Source organism: Zootoca vivipara, chromosome 6 (genome assembly GCF_963506605.1).
Source record: "Zootoca vivipara chromosome 6, rZooViv1.1, whole genome shotgun sequence".
Classification (NCBI taxonomy): domain Eukaryota; kingdom Metazoa; phylum Chordata; class Lepidosauria; order Squamata; family Lacertidae; genus Zootoca; species Zootoca vivipara.
Window position 1 is genome coordinate 57,792,998 of NC_083281.1, and position 18,059 is coordinate 57,811,056.

Below are 18,059 nucleotides of genomic sequence, written 5' to 3' on the forward strand. Positions count from 1 at the left end.
ACAAGTTTAAAGAAAAGCTTTATTGAAATACCACCCAGAAAAAGATCCACCTTCCTCTGAAGGCAAGGCAGGGAACAAAATCCCACAGCCCCCTCAGAGCAATGCTGATCGTGCCCCCATCCTCAGCATCCTAAGTTCAAGAGTGGGGCTCTGGGATGAAACAGAGAAAATATTTCTGCCATACTCCCATTTTCCTTAATTCCATCTGAGAGAGACTGAATCACACTGCAGACCTGACTCTGTTGGGTCTCAGCAGATGAGGGGAATTCCTTGACTTTGTCTTGCCTGAGGATATGCACAGATCCTAGCCCTCTGTGTTGCTTGATAGTTTCCGATTAAAGAAGCCAGCCCAAGCCTGGCCTACTTGACTTGTGTCAATGTTTGCTCACACTTAGTACCTGCTGGTCAGCAAAAGTTTGTATTAAGAAGTACACTGTGAAGCTCTTAAGGGAGGCACTTTTTTGTTCCTTGCTGGAAAAACAATGGACCCAGCAGATCTTGATGGAAGCCCCCCTGCCCTCATGTAAGGGAAGACGAGGGGGCCAGCAAGACTACGAGCAGAAACATGCTGGATGCTACCACGCTGACCTGGGCAAACAAGCATCTCTATGCCCACAGAGTCCCTGCTGTCACACTAAGCCCATGCCAGGAGTCCTCAGAGGCCATGATCTGCACCCACAGCATCCTGCACACTCTGGAATCCTTGCTCCCTGCACAAAGGAGAAAACAGCACAGAGTGAGTAGATCAGTCTCTGGCCCTGCAGTCTTCTTGGTGCCTAGAAAGATAAAACCTCAACCCAAGCAAAGTCTGTATTTGCTTAAGATACCAGCTTCCCACTTGGGTCCCCACCTCCCTCCCCAGCTACAAAAGGTAAACAGAAAAGCTTATGCCTGTAGAGCAGATCCTTGTACTTTGTAGGGAGGGGACCTGTGACCTGCAGGCGAGTCACAGGAAACCAAGGATGTGAAATACCCACAGGATCAGGACCACTTTCTCCTCTACGTAGTACATATTTGATTGTTTGGATAAGACAACAGATGCACAGGTATACAGAATAGAAAGCAAGGTCTGTTATTACTTGTTTTGGGACTACTGTTGTCCCAGACGTCAATTGCTTTAAAGCTGCCAGGGCTCCATAGACCACAAAATGACACAAAGGAACTGTGGTGGAGATAAGGTAATTTGTCATGATGGAGGTGGAAAGTAATTTGAGACTGGAGGTAAGGGACAGGTGGAAGAACAAGCAGCAGCAGGGGCTTCCAAGAGAAGATGGGCCAGGGGCCAGGAAGCAGATCTGGAGGAAAGGCAGGCTGGCTGGCAAGCAGAGTGTGGGAGGAAGAGAAGGAATGGATGTAATAGGCAGAGCCAGAGACAAAGAACATCAAGCAAGGAGGACCAGGTACTTGATGTAAAGAGTAACAGAGATCAGCTTCTTGCAGTGTAATTAGAGAGCATACATGCAAAAAGAAGCCTAGCATGACAACCTAGGTGGGAGACAGTTTTGTGATCTGCTCAGCTCCCTCTACAGCCCAATCTCATGCTAGCAGCAATCTCATTCTGCTGTGCTTTCTGATCAGCATAACTTTGCTTGAATCTGAAGTTACATCATAATGTATCTGCAACACACAGCCAGATTGAGGGTCCATTAGGTGCACCCCTCCTCTCCCTCCCTCTCTCTCTCTCTCTCTCTCTCTCTCTCTCTCTCACACACACACACACACACACACACACACACAGAGAGAGAGAGAGAGAGAGAGAGAGAGTGTTTGGGCCATCAAAAAGCTGGGAGCTGGGCCTAGCCTGGCACTCACCTTAACAGAGCCTCCAGCTCCTGTTTCACAACACCCACCACAGGTGGCCCACGGTAGGTGAGGGCAGTGTACATCTGCACCAAGGAGGCCCCTGCACGGATCTTGTCCAAGGCATCTTGCCCGCTGGAGACTCCACCTACACCAATGATGGGGACCCGTCCTGAGGGGGAAGAAGAGGCTGCTAGTGGGAGGGATTCTGGTGTCCCTCCTACCTGCACCCCCTCCCTCCCTCCCTCCAACCTCTATCTCCTTACCCTGGGTGAGAGAGTACATCTCGCTGACCAGCTGAGTGGAGAGGTCTCGCAGGGGAGCTCCGCTTAGACCCCCTACCTCCTCACGAAGAGCTGCACGCAAGGTGCTGGGGCGGCTCACAGTGGTGTTGGTGACCACCAGTCCATCAACGCCTAACTGGGAAAAAGGGAGCAGTGTCAAGCCTCAGAGCCGCAGCCTCCTCCTATGCGCTGCCCTCCTTCCCACAGTGGTGGCCCAGAAAGTCTAGCCCCGCCCCATTCTCACTCTTATTTAAAGAAAATTTATGAGACCACTTGATCAAAAATCTACAGTATATATCTCCCAAGCAGCGTACAAATATAGCTTAAGCTAAAACACAGATGAAATCCACAGTTCACTAAAAGCAAAGGTATGTAAAGCCACCTCAATTCAAAACAAAGATAAATTCAATAAATACTTAAAGCCGATATAGGTGACTAAATTACATGTCTGGGTAGGCTTGCAAAAACAAAGGTTTTCCGGCAGAATCCAAGAAGAAGAAGAGTTTGGATTTAAAATCCCGCTTTATCACTACCCGAAGGAGTCTCAAAGTAGCTAACATTATCCTTTCCCTTCCTCCCCCACAACAAACACCCTGTGAGGTGGGTGGGGATGAGAGACTTCAAAGAAGTGTGACTAGGCCAAGGTCACCCAGCAGCTGCATGTGGAGGAGCGGGGACGCGAACCCGGTTCCCCAGATTACGAGTCTACCGCTCTTAACCACTACACCACACTGGCTCTCAATATAGTGAGGGTGTCTGCCCAGTATCAAGAAGCAGGAAGTTCCATGTGCTGTTATGCTTACAAGATTGCTTTTGCAAGGAGTGCAGAGTGGCAGGTGTAAAAGTGCAAGTTCCACTGATGGAAGTGATCAAAGAGGCCCACATGAGGCAAGGTGATCTCTTAAGGGAGCTGCTCTAGAACAAGGCATAAAAGGACAAACCAACCAGGAATAACTGAGGCATCAGCCAGGCAAAACTACCCCTGCCTGCCCACCCCTGCATCACCTCGGAGACAACACTGGCAATGTCCTGCTTGTCTTGGGCTGTGAGGTCTGGAGCAATTTTCACCAGTACAGCCGGCTTGTGCTTGCATGCCAAAGCGTCCCTCTCAGCCAGCACCTGCCAAGAAGCACAGAGCCGTCAGCCAAAGATCACGTTCACACTGCCCAGAAGGGCACATGATTACAAGCACAACACGGCTAGGAGAGGGGAACTGCCCCTGCTATAAACTAGGGACAGAAGCTGAGCTCTGCATAGCAGGAGAGGCTCAGCAGCAGGATCCAAAGGGCAGGTATGGAAGGAGGGGAAGACAGAAGCAGCCTCCTGTAGGTTCACCACCAACATCTGGAGTCAAGGCTGCTGCACATGTACAAGGTTCTCAATCAGGCACGCATTCAACTCCTGCAGTAGGATGTGTGAACAATGTACCAGCAAAACCCTGGCCTTCCTTTGCCAGGCACTTTTTAATAAATGAGAAATGGGAGCAACAGGCTGCTTCTCCTTTGCTCCAATCAGCTGCTGCCCCCCGCGCAGAGAGCAAGCCCTAAATGTGTGCCAGAGAGCAGCCTGGTTGCTTACTGGAGGGGACCAAGAAGCTAGGTAATGCTCTTGGGGCAAGAGACCCACCTTGGCCAACAGGAGGCGCAGCTCCGCTTTGCCTTGAAGGGCCCGCAGTCCAGGCGTGTTGGGGCTGGAAATGTTCACCACCAGGTAATCGGCCAGCGGGCCCAGTACCCGCACACCTGCCACGTAGTCGGCTGCTGCATCCACAGAGGCCTTGTTCTTGCCAAGATTTATTCCAAGAGGCATACCCGCTAGGAAGGGGGAGTATGCACAAACAGAAGCCACTCAGACAGGGAGGGCGATAGCAAAGACGACTGCCACGTAAGGAATCCCTGATGAGGTGGGCAGACACACAAGAGATTTCCCTAGGGCCAAGGTGGGCCTGTCAGGGCTGGGCAAAAGGAAGCAGCCACTGGCACTGAGGCAGGCACCGCTCCTAACCAGAGATGCTCTGGGAAGGGTCCAGGGCAGGATCAAGAAATCCTCCACTAATCAATTGCATGATTATTTGCTCCTTGCCACTCTTCACGCTCCCTGAAAGCTCTTCTCCAGATCTGACTGCCACAAGCATGTACTAATACAGCAGCAATTGGGTGGGGGAAAGAAGGGAGCAGGGATTTTCCATGGCTCATGGGGTGGGAGGACACAAGCCACCTCACCTGAGCTGAGCTGAAGCTGAGTTTCTCGTCGGGCTTGAAGTCTGTGCTCCACCACTGCATGCCCGTGGCTGTTGAACCCATACCTAGAAAGTGGTGGACACAGCTCAGGTAAATACCACCACCCCTCTCTTCCCCAATACATCACCACCTCCTCCACTGCAGGAGAGGTTTGTCAAAGGCTCACCCTCGCCACCCCCCTCTGTTCCAGCCTCCTACCTGTTAATAATGGCCTGGTCCTCTGGCAGCCGGAAGACACGGGGCCTAGGGTTCCCCTCTTGGGGCTCTGGGGTGACACTCCCCACCTCCACAAAGCCAAATCCCATCTTGTAGAGTCCATCTACAGCCTCTCCATGCTTGTCAAAACCAGCAGCCAGGCCAAGAGGGTTCCGAAACCGGCGCCCAAAGACTTCCACTGCCTGGGAAGCCAATTAAGCACCAGTTAACCAGCAGAAAGCCTTAGGCAGCAGAAGAGACGAGCAAGGCCCCATCCTGTCCCAGGAGAGAGAGGGCATGCCAGGCCCACAGGAAGGGATTGGGAGCAGTAGGATGAGAGGCAGGGCCTAAAGCAGGAGCACAGCAGCCTCTGACTGCCAGTCATCTGCATAGTTTACGCACCAATGCATCCGAGTCAGCTTGGCTTGAGCAGGGCAGGATCCCCAGAGCAACAAAGCGCACAGCCAGTCTGTGGGCTGTCTCGGGCCCCACCACTCTCTGCAGGAGTGGCATCAGCTGTGCAGCGTAGAAGTGCTCATCTCCCTTGACCACCAGGTATGAGGTGAAGATCAGGCTGCCCCCACCGAGAATCACTGTTGCCTCCTTAAAGCGTCGCTGGGAGAGCAAAGAGAGTGAGATACACCCCCAAGCCTACAGCCCACCCAACCCCTGGAGAACGGGAGGAGGAAGGTCTACCACCCTGCTCCACCCTAACACACCCACAGAACTTGTCTGGAATATCTGGGTTAAAGCCCCAAGTTGGCTTTGGCTAGACCAGGCCAAGCTACCCTGCCTCCTCACCCCAATTGGGATAATACTGACTCTAAAATTGAGAAAGCAGCTGGTCCGCATGGGGCACTCTGAAAGGGCCAAACGCAGCAGGAATCCTGTTGAAGAGCTGCTGGTACTACCTGGGATGGCCAAAGGGGAGGATTTCAGATGCCACAACACAAGGAAGGCATAGCTTCCAATTACTACTGGCTCCTGGGAATGACTGGCCGGATCTGACAGGAGGCCTTTTGGTAGAGGAATCTGCCTCAAGCCCTTCAGCAGCTGCATGGCAGGCAGGAGAACCATTGCTGCTCAGCAAAAGCTGCACCCGCTCAACCTCTGCTTAATTTGGCTGTTGCTCCAGCCTACCCCAAAGGAGCAACACATAATTTGCTCTCACAGCTGCCCACTGGAGCCCTCCCAGCAACTACGTTAAAGCTGTGCGGTTCACTCAGGAACGGCAAGTACGGTAGCTGCGCACCCCCACCCACCCCAGATTTTTGGACCACCCAGGTCAGGGTTTCTTGCTCTGACTGGCATCGGCTCCATCCTCTCTCGAAGGCATAATACCTGCCCTGCAAACTTTGCTTAGTCCCTTTCAAGCAGTAAGAGGAGTTAAGCACAGTAGTGAAGGAGTTGCAACTTTCCCCTTGAAGTGGAGGTTGGTATCCTGGTCCTAGGCAACCCCACAGCTGCATGACTGCATATCGCCCTACAGCGCATCTAGCCCCGCCTCAAGACAGAAGAATCCACTCTACATTTCTCCATTAGTTGCTTCAAACCAGCAACACGGGTGGGTGGGTACGCGCGCAGAGCGCTGCGGGAGGCAAATAATTTGCCCATCGAGTATCGCCTGCTCTGACTGGCAAAGGCAGGCCTTCCTCCAGGCTCTCCCCGGCAGAGCAGAGGCTCTTTCTTCACAGGGTACCTCGACCTGCAAAATGCCTGCTCTGGCACGAAGCTACGGCCCTCCCTTCAGCCCAGCGCCCGCCCACTGTGCGACCTTCCTCACCCAGAGCGACGCGCCCGCAACTCCTGCCATGGCAGCAAAAGGAAGATGCACATGGGTTCCACTTCCGGCAGAGAGCCGGAAACTGCGCTACAAAGAAGCGCGTTGCACTATAAACACACAAGAGGCAAAACTTCCGTCTTCTTTTATAGTCAATTCCCGAGTTTAGGGGCAGCCTCGATTAGATTCTGCCTTTCCCCCCGAAATGATCCCAGCAGGGCTGCAGGGGCAGCCGAAAGCCGTGTGCATACCGAGAAGTTGCGTTTCTGAGTATTTAAAAACCGCTCGTATTTCCCATGCAAAATAAAACCCTTTTAATTCAACTTCACTCCCTTTGGTCTACTTTGAATAGTTGCCCCTCATTGTTTTTTCGCAATGTTGTGTCGGGTGCTAAGACTTCGCAGAGTGATATGAAAAGGACATCAACAACGGAAGAAAAATTATGGGCAGCCCGAAGAAGTCCTTATGGAGCCCAGCCCCATATGCAACCGACCCAGAAATCGCAGGTGGGGCTTTACCCCATCGCCTTCATCTCCAAGTCCCTTCCTCCAGTCAACCAAGCAGGACCCCCGTTCCCCAGGCTGCCCGAGGCAGAGGCGTAGGGCGCCTTCCTGGAAGGGGCGAGACAGGCCGGACACGAAACGAAGATGTGGACCGAGAGAGGGAGAAACAGCGGTTCCCTTTGATTGGCTGAAGAGGCAACGCGGGAGCATCTGGCAACTGCTGCAGATGATCCCACCCCCCAGCCGTCGGGGCATCTTGATTCCCCCCCCCTTCTGGTGACTTCGCACGTGCAGCGCAGCTGCAGCAGCAGCCATCACCCTAGAAACGCCCTGCCAGAGACAGTGTCCCGGTCTCGGCCCTCGTGCTCCGTCCTCTATCCTCCCCAAGTCCGATTTCTCTGCCTCTGTGGGAACCTGCCCGGCGACTGCCCCCTTGATTTGCCTGGACAAGCAGCGCGACGGCGGGGGGCGAGCTGCCCATAGCCTTCCCTTCCACCCTCTACGCTTTGTGGGCCTCCAGGCAGAGGAGCGAGCAGAGAGAGCCCCGCTAGGACCTGGACGGAGCTGAGACTACAGGGTCCCGCGCTCTGAGCCAGCGCTGCTCTCCGCGCTCCCCCGCCCACCACGTTCTCCTGCCCCGCCCACCGACTACGTCAGGGGAAAGACCCGTTGAATGGCGTCACTTTCGCCGCGCCCCCTTCCCGGCGTGATGGCGCGCGGGAGAGGGAAGATGGCGGCCGGTAGCCGCGGAGCATCGCCCGAAGGAGCCGCGGAGGTTCGCGAAAAGGCCTTGGAGGAGACGGTGAACCGCTGGACCCTCCTCTTCTATGCCCACCGGGCCCTTCAGGCTTTCCGGGCCGGCCGCAGCCAGGACTTTCGCCAGTTGCGGGACGTCATATACGGTGGGGAGACCAGTTTGTTTTACGACAGGGCCGTTTGGGGAACATTCGCTCTCGGTTAAATAACTGCAAATGTACTTCCTGCTAAGGAACGTGAATGTAAATAACTAATAATAGTAATTTTATTAGTTATACCCTGCCCATCTACCTGGGTTTCCTCAGTCACTCTGGGCACATATCAGAACATACTAAAACATCAAACATCAAACATTAAAATTATTACTTATTTGCATTTATATATTACATTTAATAGTCATTAGGTGTTCTCATTTAAGAAAAAATGAACCTAAAGTGACCATATAATACAATCTATGTCCCTGGAACGTTTGTCATTTGCCTTTAGAAATTAAGGGAAACGATTTTTAAAGAAAATGCACAAAGTACAACCAACCAACAGCACAGAACCCAGAAGGAAGGTCTGAAAACAGCGGCTGTGATTCTCAGGAAGATGGTTAGGAATGGATACATGCCCCCTTAACTGAATGCCTCCTAAGCTCATCACAGATGGTCAGGAGAAATTGAGTTTAATGAGTTTTGGGTTCGGGCTGTAGTTGAGTGATGGTTTCCAGAAGCCAACTGTTAGGAATGGCCTAGCACCTTTGGAGTGTAGTTCTAACAAACTCAACTATTGTGCTTTACCATTCATTTTCTTACAGTAATTACTTCCGTGTGTCTATAAATAAAATCTGTACATACTGCATTTCTTTCCCACAAAACACAGCCCCAGCAAGATACCTCTCCATTAAGACACTAAAAAGCAATGTGTGTGTTTGTGTACATATAGATACTAAAGGATATTGTAGATAACACACACACACAAGCAAATGCAAAGTGACTCCTGGGCCAAAGGGCATGTTGGGATGAAGTTGGCTGTCTGTATATGGCCAGGGGTACAGGATATGGGGCAGGGCTTTGGTGCCCTGGCCCAAGCCTCGTTACACCTGGTTTGCTGAACTATCTGATTTTGCTTAGTGGCTGTTTTGACTGTTTTGTTATTCTCCAGCTGTGCTTGCGCGGCCCCTAGCACTAGAGAAATGCATTGGCATTCAGCTGCGGATTATCCAGTTTCTGTCTAGGATTGAAGAAGATTGGACCATTGATACCAAGACCAAGTTAACACCTCTTGAACATGCCCTTGTTCTTTTGGATAAGATGAAGAATGAATTGGACATAGACATTGATGTAATAGAAGAAATAAGAAAAAAAATAAAGGAAGCAGTAAGTGTTAGCATTTCCTCTTCTGTAGGCACTGATTACTGTTTCTCAGCCTAGTTGGAAAGTATGAGGACAGCTGTCTTAAGTTTCAAAATGCAGTATTAGGAAATTTTATTTAAGGTGCTAATTCAATGGCAGGATTAACTCTTGCCTGTTTTTCTCCATGCTTAAATTAGACTTTTAAATAAGTTTACAAAAGTTAATAGAAGCAAGGAGGCAAGATTCTTGTATGATGGGATGAAATGAGAGAGAAATTTATCCTCAAAAGTGCCTGAGTTTATTGGAACTCAGCATGTTTTGAAAACTTGTTTCCTTTGGGCGATCCAGGAAAAGTTCCTTGCAAACCATTATTTTGTCTTTCTTCTCCAGGCTGTTATAACCTGTCTAAAAAACAAAGAATACGAACAAGCCAGCAAGATCTTGAAGAAACACATGTCAAAGGACCCAAGTTCCCAGGTGAGCTTTCAGCAGGTATGAGTTCATGTCGCAGTTGTTGTTGTTAAAATGTGCCTCTTGTAGGGTCATTTCACTGCAAAGCAGAGTCATGGTTTGTCCTTCCCACATTCTCCAATTCAGTGAGTGTCTTAAATACTTGAGAGTTTATTGTCCTCCTTACGCAATGAGAAAAATTGCATCCGCAAGCAGCACACGTTGCTACAGATTGTGGTTCACATCTCTAGTCATTATTCTTTCATGCATTTGTGACATTACCTATAGTGCTCTTGTGGTTTGGTTTGGTTTGGTTTGGTTTGGTTTGGTTTGTTTAAACTTCTAATGACTGCAAAGTAGTACTGAAAAACATTTCCCCTTGCTTAGAAATTGAGCTCAGTGTTGCAGAACATCATCCGAGAAAAAAACTTCGCTCATCCAGCCATCTGGAACTTCTCCTATAAAGCTTTCCAGCAGAGAATACTTCTATATTTAGAAAGCTGCTTGAGTGACTCTGAGCCCTTTCTCCTAGAGGTAAGCAAGGTTGAGATATGGGATGTTGTAGTGGGAGTACAGCTCAGTAGTTGAGCATCTGCTTTGCATGCAGAAGGTCCCAAGTTCAATCCCTGGCATCTCTAGGTAGGACTGGGAATGTCCCCTGCTTGAAACCCTGGAGAGCCACTGTCACTCAATGTGTGGTGATAGGAAACTATATGAACCATTGGTCTGGCTTGGCATAAGGCAGCTTTCTTTCTTCATATGTTCCTGTGTGTTGCTGGAGCACTTGAATATCACCCACATTGCTACAGCAGAATTCTTGCCGTCTAAACACTGTGATCAAAAAAGTACATTCAATACCTAAGGCTTAAGACAGAAGCCTCCCTGGACAAACTATTATGTGTTTGGGAAATATTTTTTTGTGAAGAACAAAGTGCCCCACTGCAGAACAGCACAGGGCTCCAATGTCACATTTGACATATATCAAGCTTGTAACCTGACAATGTTTTGGACTAGCAATTCCCAACAGCTCAGCATCATGCGGCTGTGCTGTCTGGGGCTTAGGGGAGTTGCAGGTAAAGCATCTTCAGGGCACCAGCTTGGGCATGGCTGCTGTATACAACTAGAAAAAAGAAAATAAAGTAGAGAAGTGTTCTATAGTAACTGTGTTCACATTCTCTGTTTAAGATGGCAAAAAAGGATTTGGACGAGACGAGGCTCAATCCTTTGGAAATGGCCAGCAAGGAGGAAATGGTGAAAGAAACCTCAGAGATAGCAGCAGCAGATAAACCTGAATCTGTGGGAAGACCTGATGAGACTTTGGAAGAGCCCAGGCCTGAGGGAGGGTCTAGCAATACAGTGGAAGAACAGCCAAAGTCTCTTGGGGGAGACCATGAGACAGCCTCAAGGCCTTTGATGGAGGCAAAGGGAGCTGTTTTGGAACTTGCTAAAGTGGTTGATGAGTCCCAGGCAGCTTCAAAGCCAGAAGAAGAAACCAGTGGAGCTGCAGAACCTGCTGTGGTTGCTGCTGCCACTGTCTCAGTAGCTTCCAGTGACTCTGACAGGTTAGCAGCCTATGACCTCTTAAAGTTTTGACTACCTTTGCCATGCTGGGCAGCTGTTTTGCCATACAAATTCTGGCTCTCAGCACTCAAACTCAAATTGTACCTGCTGCCAGGGGAGCAAGGTCTTGGGGGTGAGGTCAACAACATAAATTGGCAAAACTTGTGGAGCAACCTCCTGGTGTTTATTTTGCAGGTGCTTGCCTAAGAGGATGGGCTCGTATGGGTTTTCTACTCTGAGAGACGCTTTCAAGATGCTGTCCAATTCCCCAGATGCAGATGAAGAGTTTTCAAAACTGGACAAGTTGGACTGGACTTTTCCCAAGCCATGTTTGGCTTCTGATTTCCACGCAGCCAAGTGCCAAAGGGAGAAGAACCATGCTGCCTCCAGGCCGCACCCCAGTGAACGCTCAGTGTCCATAAGCACACTGGTTATGGGGTCAGAGAGCTGGAACCCCCCAACTTCCTGCCAGGTTTCATCCAAGAGGCCTGTGGCAACTTTGGTTGTCCGGCTTGAACAACCCCAAATACCCACCCAGCCTGATGATACCTCCCAATATCCCAGGTAAGAGGTCATGACTGCTGTGGGGTCTGCTGGGGAACCGGCACAGCATGAGGCATTTGGTGCAACTTTCACCTTTGTAAAGAATCCATTAGAAGGCCTTCGGCCTCAGCCCAGAAGCTCCAGGGAAGGCAAAGGTGGTTTGCAGTGGTAGGGTTGCATCGCTGTGCATCTTCTCCCCCAGCTAGTAGAAGCAGGTTGCAAAAGAATCTGGTTCACATACCTTGCCTTTATTTTTATTACTCAGATTGTAAATGTAGCAGAATTGACAATACGGTCTCTGGCCCTATTAAAGACTGCTAAACAAATTTATTGTGACAGAAACACCTGTGCCAGACTCTGCTTTGTCAGATGCCTGGAATGTTAGCTTCAGTTGCCAGACAAAAGGTAGAAAATGTTATTTATCTCCCCCCCTCCCTCCTTCTGTCTGTACCAAGGATAAGGGTTTGTGTTTCTGCCACCAGCTTTTTGCTCATTTTTAAGCTGCCATAGGTCTCTGCAGTGGTGTCTTTGCTGTGACAAATTAACCTTGCTCCTTGTCTGATACTTAACCCAGCATCTCCATAATCCTGGTTGTGTGTAACATTAATAGATGCAGCTCAGTCCTGTCTCATCTCCTTGTGGGGTAAGTCTTTCCTCACTTGTGTTTCTCTGTTCCGTTCAGATTAGCCAAGAGGAGACTGATTTGTTTAGATCAGGCTGAAGAAAAGGAGGTCTGGAGTGATGAGGATGAACTCTTTGGTAAGCAGCAACTGTTTGAATCTGCCTGCCTGGTTTTGGCATGATCAAGGGTGTTTTGCCCCAAGGCTGCTATTGCAGAAATATAGCGAAGCTACTCTCAAAATAGCAAAGCTGCCAAGCAGCTGAGGCTCTCCTCTGTGAGTGTCTGAATGTCAGGCCAGGAGCTTTGAGTTCCCATTGTCTGCTCCTTAGAATTGAGAAGTTAATTGGGGCCTGGTGAAGCAGCTAGTCTCCTGTACACAGTAAGCAGAGGGATTTTGGGGCACAGCTCTTGGATCAGAAAAGTAAAATATTTGGACTGCCTGCCCCAAGTGCACAGCAGCAGCACTGACAAAATCATTGCCTTTTGCCTCAGACTGGCTTCTTGTTCTGCAGGATGCTCAATTGTAGCTCCATGCACTCTTCTAATTAAAGCATCTGTGCAGTTTTGATGGCTTCCCACATTGCATTACCCAGTGACATAACAATGACATGGAGAAAAACATGGCCAGCATGGCAAGCAAAGAGCACTGTTAACTGCGGTCCTTCAGGAGGCTTGCTTAGGCTATGCACAAACTAGCTAAAGGCAAAACTCTCAGAACCTGGTAAACATCTTGCAAAACAAAGTGATCAATTTTGTGAACCGTGCTAGAATGAGGTGGCAACTGTGAGTGAACATGGATGGCTGTTTGCCACATAGTTTGGGGTTGCTATATCTTGAAGAGCAAAAAAGAGGACAGCCTGAGCCATGGCTAGAAGTGCACCCACATACTTCTTTTCCCAGCTTGGGCTGGCAGCAGCAGTGGTGTGTAGAGTTGGCCAATCAATCACCTCTCCCTATAACCCCGGACATTTCCTTTAAAATGTAAAAATCCCCCTGGATGAGCCTGTTGGCCCCCCAAAAGAGGACATGTCAGGGATGTCCTGGGTGTATGGCAACCCTAACATAGTTCCATCAGTAGTTGACTGTCTGCACATCATGCCAAGGGCTGGGTGGAATTTGACCACTACCCTGGATTTCTGATGAGGTGCAGTAGTGGTAAAACCTCCCAGCTGCTGAGCCAGTAGAAATAACCAGCTTACCGAGTGGTTCCATGCATCCCATAAAGTTTGTAAATTAATTTGTGTTTCAGAATCGAAGGAAGAAAGCAGCAGCAGCATCAACACTTCCCTCTTGGATTCTAAAAGGAAGGTAACCAAGCCTAGACCCGGTCTGGAACTGAGCACTCCAGTGGGGAGAAATAGACCTGCCTTGACAAGACCCCTCTAAATAGAGGCCAGTTAATGAGGACCCCCTCTCCCCAAATGAAATTCCTATTTATGGGAACATAGGAAGCTGCCATATACTGAATCCTGGTCCGTCTACCTCAGTATTGTCTGTGCTACAGGGTTTCAGGCCAGGTGCCTCTTTTGCAGCTCTACCTGGAGATATCACAGATTTGAAGCTGGGATCTTTTGCATATTCAACCACTGGACTAAGGGGCCTCTCCTAATTAATTAATCAAGGGCCTTGGATACCCAAATGTTTCAAAGAAGCCTGGGCAATCTCAGCACATCATATCTGCTATCTTTGATAGCCTCTTCAACCACACTGTAAGGTGGCTGAATTTTATTTTTATTACCCACATATTGCAGAAGGAGGACTAAGTGTGGAGAGCGTGCCACCAAGTTGGGTTTAATGTCTTGAAATATGGGCTAGATATTTACCTGCTGTGAGTCACTGGGCTACATCCCACGTCAGCGGCAATCCTCTGTTAGCAACAGCCATGGACCATCTCCAGAGGGTGGGGTATCTGTCGTTCTGTCATGGGGGCAGGGGGCAAGTCTTGCAGCACTTGATGGTTGCTCATGAGAGCCTGTGTTCTCTTCTTTCTAGTTCTGGACTTCAGAGGAGTCTCGGTGGATTAAGGAAGGCGTGAAGAAGTTTGGAGAAGGGAGGTGGAAAGCCATTTCCCAGGCTTTCCCCTTTAAGAACAGGACTCCTGTGGCGATCAAGGACCGATGGCGGACAATGAAGAATCTGGGGCTCTCGTGAACCTGGGGAATGACCTGGAGGCAAGTGCCTGAGCTCCAGCGCTATGTGGACATAGGGTGGGCCAGAGGTACTTTTGCAGTGTATTGCATTGGGCCAGCAGGCTGATGACCACAATCTCTTAGCATCACTAGAGGCTTCTCCCTCTGCTTTCTGACACAGGCTCTCCTCCTCCCTCCATTTTTTTCCCAATACTGAAAATACAGATTCAACCAACAGAACTTGTGTAAATAATCGGTATGGAAAGTGTGCACGTTTTACAGTATTAAAAAATGTCATTTCAAATTTTTATTACTTGTCTTTTAAATGTTACTTTTCACTGTAGGTCTGCTGTGATATTAATAAACTGGTATTATCCCATAATCATCTGGAGTACAAATGCTATAAATAAGGTTAAAGTAAAAAGACACAAAGAGGACAACATCATCTTATAGTCTCAAACATTCTAATTTACTTGTGGAATCAACTTATTTCAATTAGTATTAATAACATACTATATAAAATCCCACCACACTGCACCAAAATCCAAAGGTTATGCCTCACCTTGAATTAATTTAAAACTAAATGTAATTTTTACTGAAATTGCAGTGTTGCACATGTTTTTATACCACAAAATATTTCCAGTGTTGGACAATAGACCGCCTTGCTACAGTTGGTAAAGTGTTGAGTTCTTTAGATACTACGTTTTTATTTGTACCTTGGAACATTGTTAAAATAAAAAGCTATGGAGTGAATTCAATTGTTTATTAGTGCTGTTAGTTCTATGTGAACCAGGGACCAAACAACTTGTATTCAAGAACAAGTCCACCATAAATGTATATTTGTCCCCTTAGTGTCATATCCACACCAACATAAGGGGCTTATAGTTGATGTGATGTTGGGATGGAGTCCTATACCACCTGTGGAAGATTTTGAGTGGAAGTTCTTTAATACTTGCAGACACTGACTTAAAGGGTTTCTTCATCTATATGCCTTTCCAAATTGAGTCTTCCACTGTTACTTTTACATCATATTCCCATATTGATTTTAGGCTAGACAAGTCCCCAAATTAATTCTGTATTAAGTGACCATAAAATTTTGATACTATTTCCTTACCTCAATTACCTAGTGGCACCTTGGATCATTCAAAAGAAGTTGCATGTAATTTAACTATCAGATCCTTTAGTAAATGTTGAATTTGTTGAATTTGAAGCCTGTTTAAAGTTAATTCCCATTTTTTGTGCATTTAAAGGTTACTGGTCTTACTCCTGTAAAAAAAAATCACACAGTCTGAAATAACCCAATTTTACCCTGTTCTTTATTTTAGCTTTTAAAGTATCATCTTTCAGACTGGCCTATGTCTGCAGAGCAGTGAGCAGTGAACAACCTGGGAAGAGTCAACTTCCATTTTTTCCGTATCCTCAGTTTAGTTTGTAAATATGGGTTATTCATTTGGGCGATAATTTTAAGGATTAAGGTTTTTGAAAGATAAAGCACATAGCAGACCTAGGGCTATTTGTTTTTCTTCCAAATTAATCCATTTCTTACCATCATTCATAATCAAGAAAGCCTGCTGTCTCAATTGGAATTCAACATGGTATACTGAGAAGTTTGGTAAACCCCTTCATTAAAAAAAGAAAAGAAAAGATTTCATGTGCAACCTTGAAGACTTACCTTGAAAAATGAAACAATTTTACTTTGCCATTTGGACGTTGGAGAAAAGTAGGGAGGACCTGAAAAAGGGACAGAAAATGGTGAATTAACATATGTACTGCTGCAATAGAGCCTAAAATGGAAAGGTTAAATTTGTTCCATTTTTTTTAAAGTCTGTGTTCATTTTTAAAATAATGGGATAATTCAGTTTAGATTCATGGTTCATGATTTTTAGAATTGGCACACCCCCAAGTCTCCAAATGCAGACTATGACATGTGTGTATTTGAATCAGTGGTGGAAGACTGAAAAACATTGATTTTCCAATGTTTACTCTTAAGCCTGTCACTTCAGAAAAAGATATTAATTCTTCCATTAATGCACAGGCTGACCCCTTAGGGCCTTTCATCATCACAACAATATCATCTGCATACATTGTCAACAGATGTTCTTCGCCCTCTCTCGAATATCCTTTTAGATTTGTTTTTTTTTTTTTTAAATACATTTTATTCCGATTTTCCAAATTCAACAAATTAACAAAACCAATCTTTTATACAAAATCTTATATTCACATCTTTTACCTTGCTCCGCCGAGCTATGACTTCCCCCCCTCCCTTCATGCGGGTTTCTTGTTAATTCCCTTTTTTGCAGTTCCTTTTTTAACATATTGGTCAATTCGTAAGGTTTATTTTAATCCTGCGAGAGTTTTTAATAATCTACAGTTTTTCTCCATATAGTCCACATATTTACTCCAGTCCTTTTGAAACCTTGTCTCCCCCTGGTCACGAATCTTGCATGTCAATCTAGCAAGTTCAGCATAGTCCATCATTTTTATCTGCCACTCCACAATTGTAGGTAATTCCTGTAGTTTCCATTTTTGGGCTAACAAAGTCCTAGCCGCGGTTGTTGCATACATAAACAGTGTTTGATCTTCTTTTCTAATCTCTCCTCCTATTATTCCTAACAAAAATGCTTCTGGTTTTTTTGGGAAGGTATATCTAAACATCTTTTTCAATTCATTATATAAACTTTCCCAAAATCTTTTAACTTTTTCGCATGTCCACCACATATGATAAAATTCACCATCTTTCTCTTTACATTTCCAGCAACTTTTATCACTCATTCTATACATTTTAGCTAACTTAACTGGAGTTAAATACCATCTGTACATCATCTTATATACATTTTCTTTCAAGGCAGTACATGCTGTAAATCTTAAAGTTTGATTCCATAGTTTCAACCACGCATCATATTCAATATTATGCCCCAAATCTTTTGCCCATTTAATCATCACTTCTTTTGTCAACTCATCTTTTGTATACCACTCCAACAACAGATCATACATCTTTGTCAAAAGCTTTGTTTTGCCTTCTAGCACTTCTATTTGAAATTTGGATCTTTTATCCTCAAAACCTATTTTTCTATCTTCTTTAAGCACATCATTTATTTGATGGTATTCTATCCATCCTGTTAACACTCCTTTAATGTCCTCAAAAGGTTTTAAACTCCATCCTTTTTCAGTTTTCGTCAAGATTTCCTCATACGTGGCCCGCCTCTTTTCCATATTTACTTTCTTAACTGTTAATACCTCTGCTGGTGAGACCCACCAGGGTGTTTTAGTCTCTAACAGCCTTTTATTTCTTTCCCACACCTCGTACAGAGATCTTCTTATCACATGATTCGTAAACCCGGTATGTGATTTCTTTTTGTCATAACATAAATATGCATGCCATCCAAATCTATTGTTAAAACCTTCCAAATCTAACAAGTCCGTATTCTCTAGAGTTATCCATTCTTTTATCCAACAGATACAGGACGCTTCGTAATAAAGTCTCAAGTCTGGCAGGGCGAATCCACCTCTTTCTTTCTTATCTACCAAAATCTTATGTTTTATTCTAGGTTTTCTCCCCTGCCAGACAAATCTTGATAAAATCTTTTGCCACTCTTGGAATTGCCTCGTACCTTTAACCACAGGTATAGTTTGAAATAGGAATAACATCTTAGGTAATACATTCATTTTTATTGTTGCAATTCTTCCTAAGAATGACATTTTCATATTAGTCCATCTTTCCAGGTCTTTCTTTATTTCCTTCCATACTTGTTCGTAATTATCACTGTAAAGATTAATATTCTTTGCTGTCATCCATATTCCCAAATATTTTACCTTTTTAGCCACGTCGAGTCCATGTTTTAACTGTAATTCCTGTTTTT

The 18,059-nt window shown here is 46.5% G+C and overlaps 2 protein-coding genes across 4 annotated transcripts; one reads left to right on the plus strand and one right to left on the minus strand.

The window, feature by feature from the left end:
- On the minus strand, window positions 1–7,397 carry DHODH (dihydroorotate dehydrogenase (quinone)). Of its 2 annotated transcripts, none has more exons than XM_035118019.2 (9): window positions 6,303–7,397; window positions 4,922–5,134; window positions 4,523–4,722; window positions 4,307–4,389; window positions 3,711–3,898; window positions 3,090–3,203; window positions 2,067–2,220; window positions 1,813–1,972; window positions 1–710 (listed from the first exon to the last, which is right to left on the minus strand). In XM_035118019.2, exons 1-9 carry the CDS (start codon window positions 6,330–6,332, stop codon window positions 656–658), a joined length of 1,197 nt encoding a protein of 398 aa, XP_034973910.2. In that variant the 5' UTR covers window positions 6,333–7,397; the 3' UTR covers window positions 1–655. The 2 variants fall into 2 exon arrangements, with proteins under 2 accessions (XP_034973910.2, XP_034973912.2); XM_035118021.2 differs by having other exon boundaries at window positions 6,793–7,395.
- Window positions 7,398–7,483: 86 nt separating this feature from the next.
- TERF2 (telomeric repeat binding factor 2) lies at window positions 7,484–16,313 on the plus strand. Of its 2 annotated transcripts, none has more exons than XM_060276023.1 (9): window positions 7,484–7,704; window positions 8,705–8,919; window positions 9,286–9,387; window positions 9,733–9,879; window positions 10,531–10,907; window positions 11,101–11,469; window positions 12,131–12,207; window positions 13,320–13,378; window positions 14,063–16,313. In XM_060276023.1, exons 1-9 carry the CDS (start codon window positions 7,512–7,514, stop codon window positions 14,219–14,221), a joined length of 1,698 nt encoding a protein of 565 aa, XP_060132006.1. In that variant the 5' UTR covers window positions 7,484–7,511; the 3' UTR covers window positions 14,222–16,313. The 2 variants fall into 2 exon arrangements, with proteins under 2 accessions (XP_060132006.1, XP_034976516.2); XM_035120625.2 differs by having other exon boundaries at window positions 7,485–7,704; window positions 9,286–9,372; window positions 14,063–16,311.
- Window positions 16,314–18,059: the final 1,746 nt, after the last annotated feature.

Excerpts from the sequence above, each read along its gene's own strand:
- DHODH (XM_035118019.2), bottom strand. The coding sequence starts at position 6,332 with ATGGCAGGAGTTGCGGGCGCGTCGCTCTGG. Across the intron at positions 4,723-4,921 it reads AAGCTGACTCGGATGCATTG|GCAGTGGAAGTCTTTGGGCG; the intron begins GTGCGTAAACTA and ends TTGGCTTCCCAG. Across the intron at positions 3,899-4,306 it reads TCAGCTTCAGCTCAGCTCAG|CGGGTATGCCTCTTGGAATA; the intron begins GTGAGGTGGCTT and ends CCCCCTTCCTAG.
- TERF2 (XM_060276023.1), top strand. The coding sequence starts at position 7,512 with ATGGCGCGCGGGAGAGGGAAGATGGCGGCCGGTAGCCGCGGAGCATCG. Across the intron at positions 9,388-9,732 it reads CCCAGGTGAGCTTTCAGCAG|AAATTGAGCTCAGTGTTGCA; the intron begins GTATGAGTTCAT and ends CCCCTTGCTTAG. Across the intron at positions 10,908-11,100 it reads GCTTCCAGTGACTCTGACAG|GTGCTTGCCTAAGAGGATGG; the intron begins GTTAGCAGCCTA and ends TTTATTTTGCAG.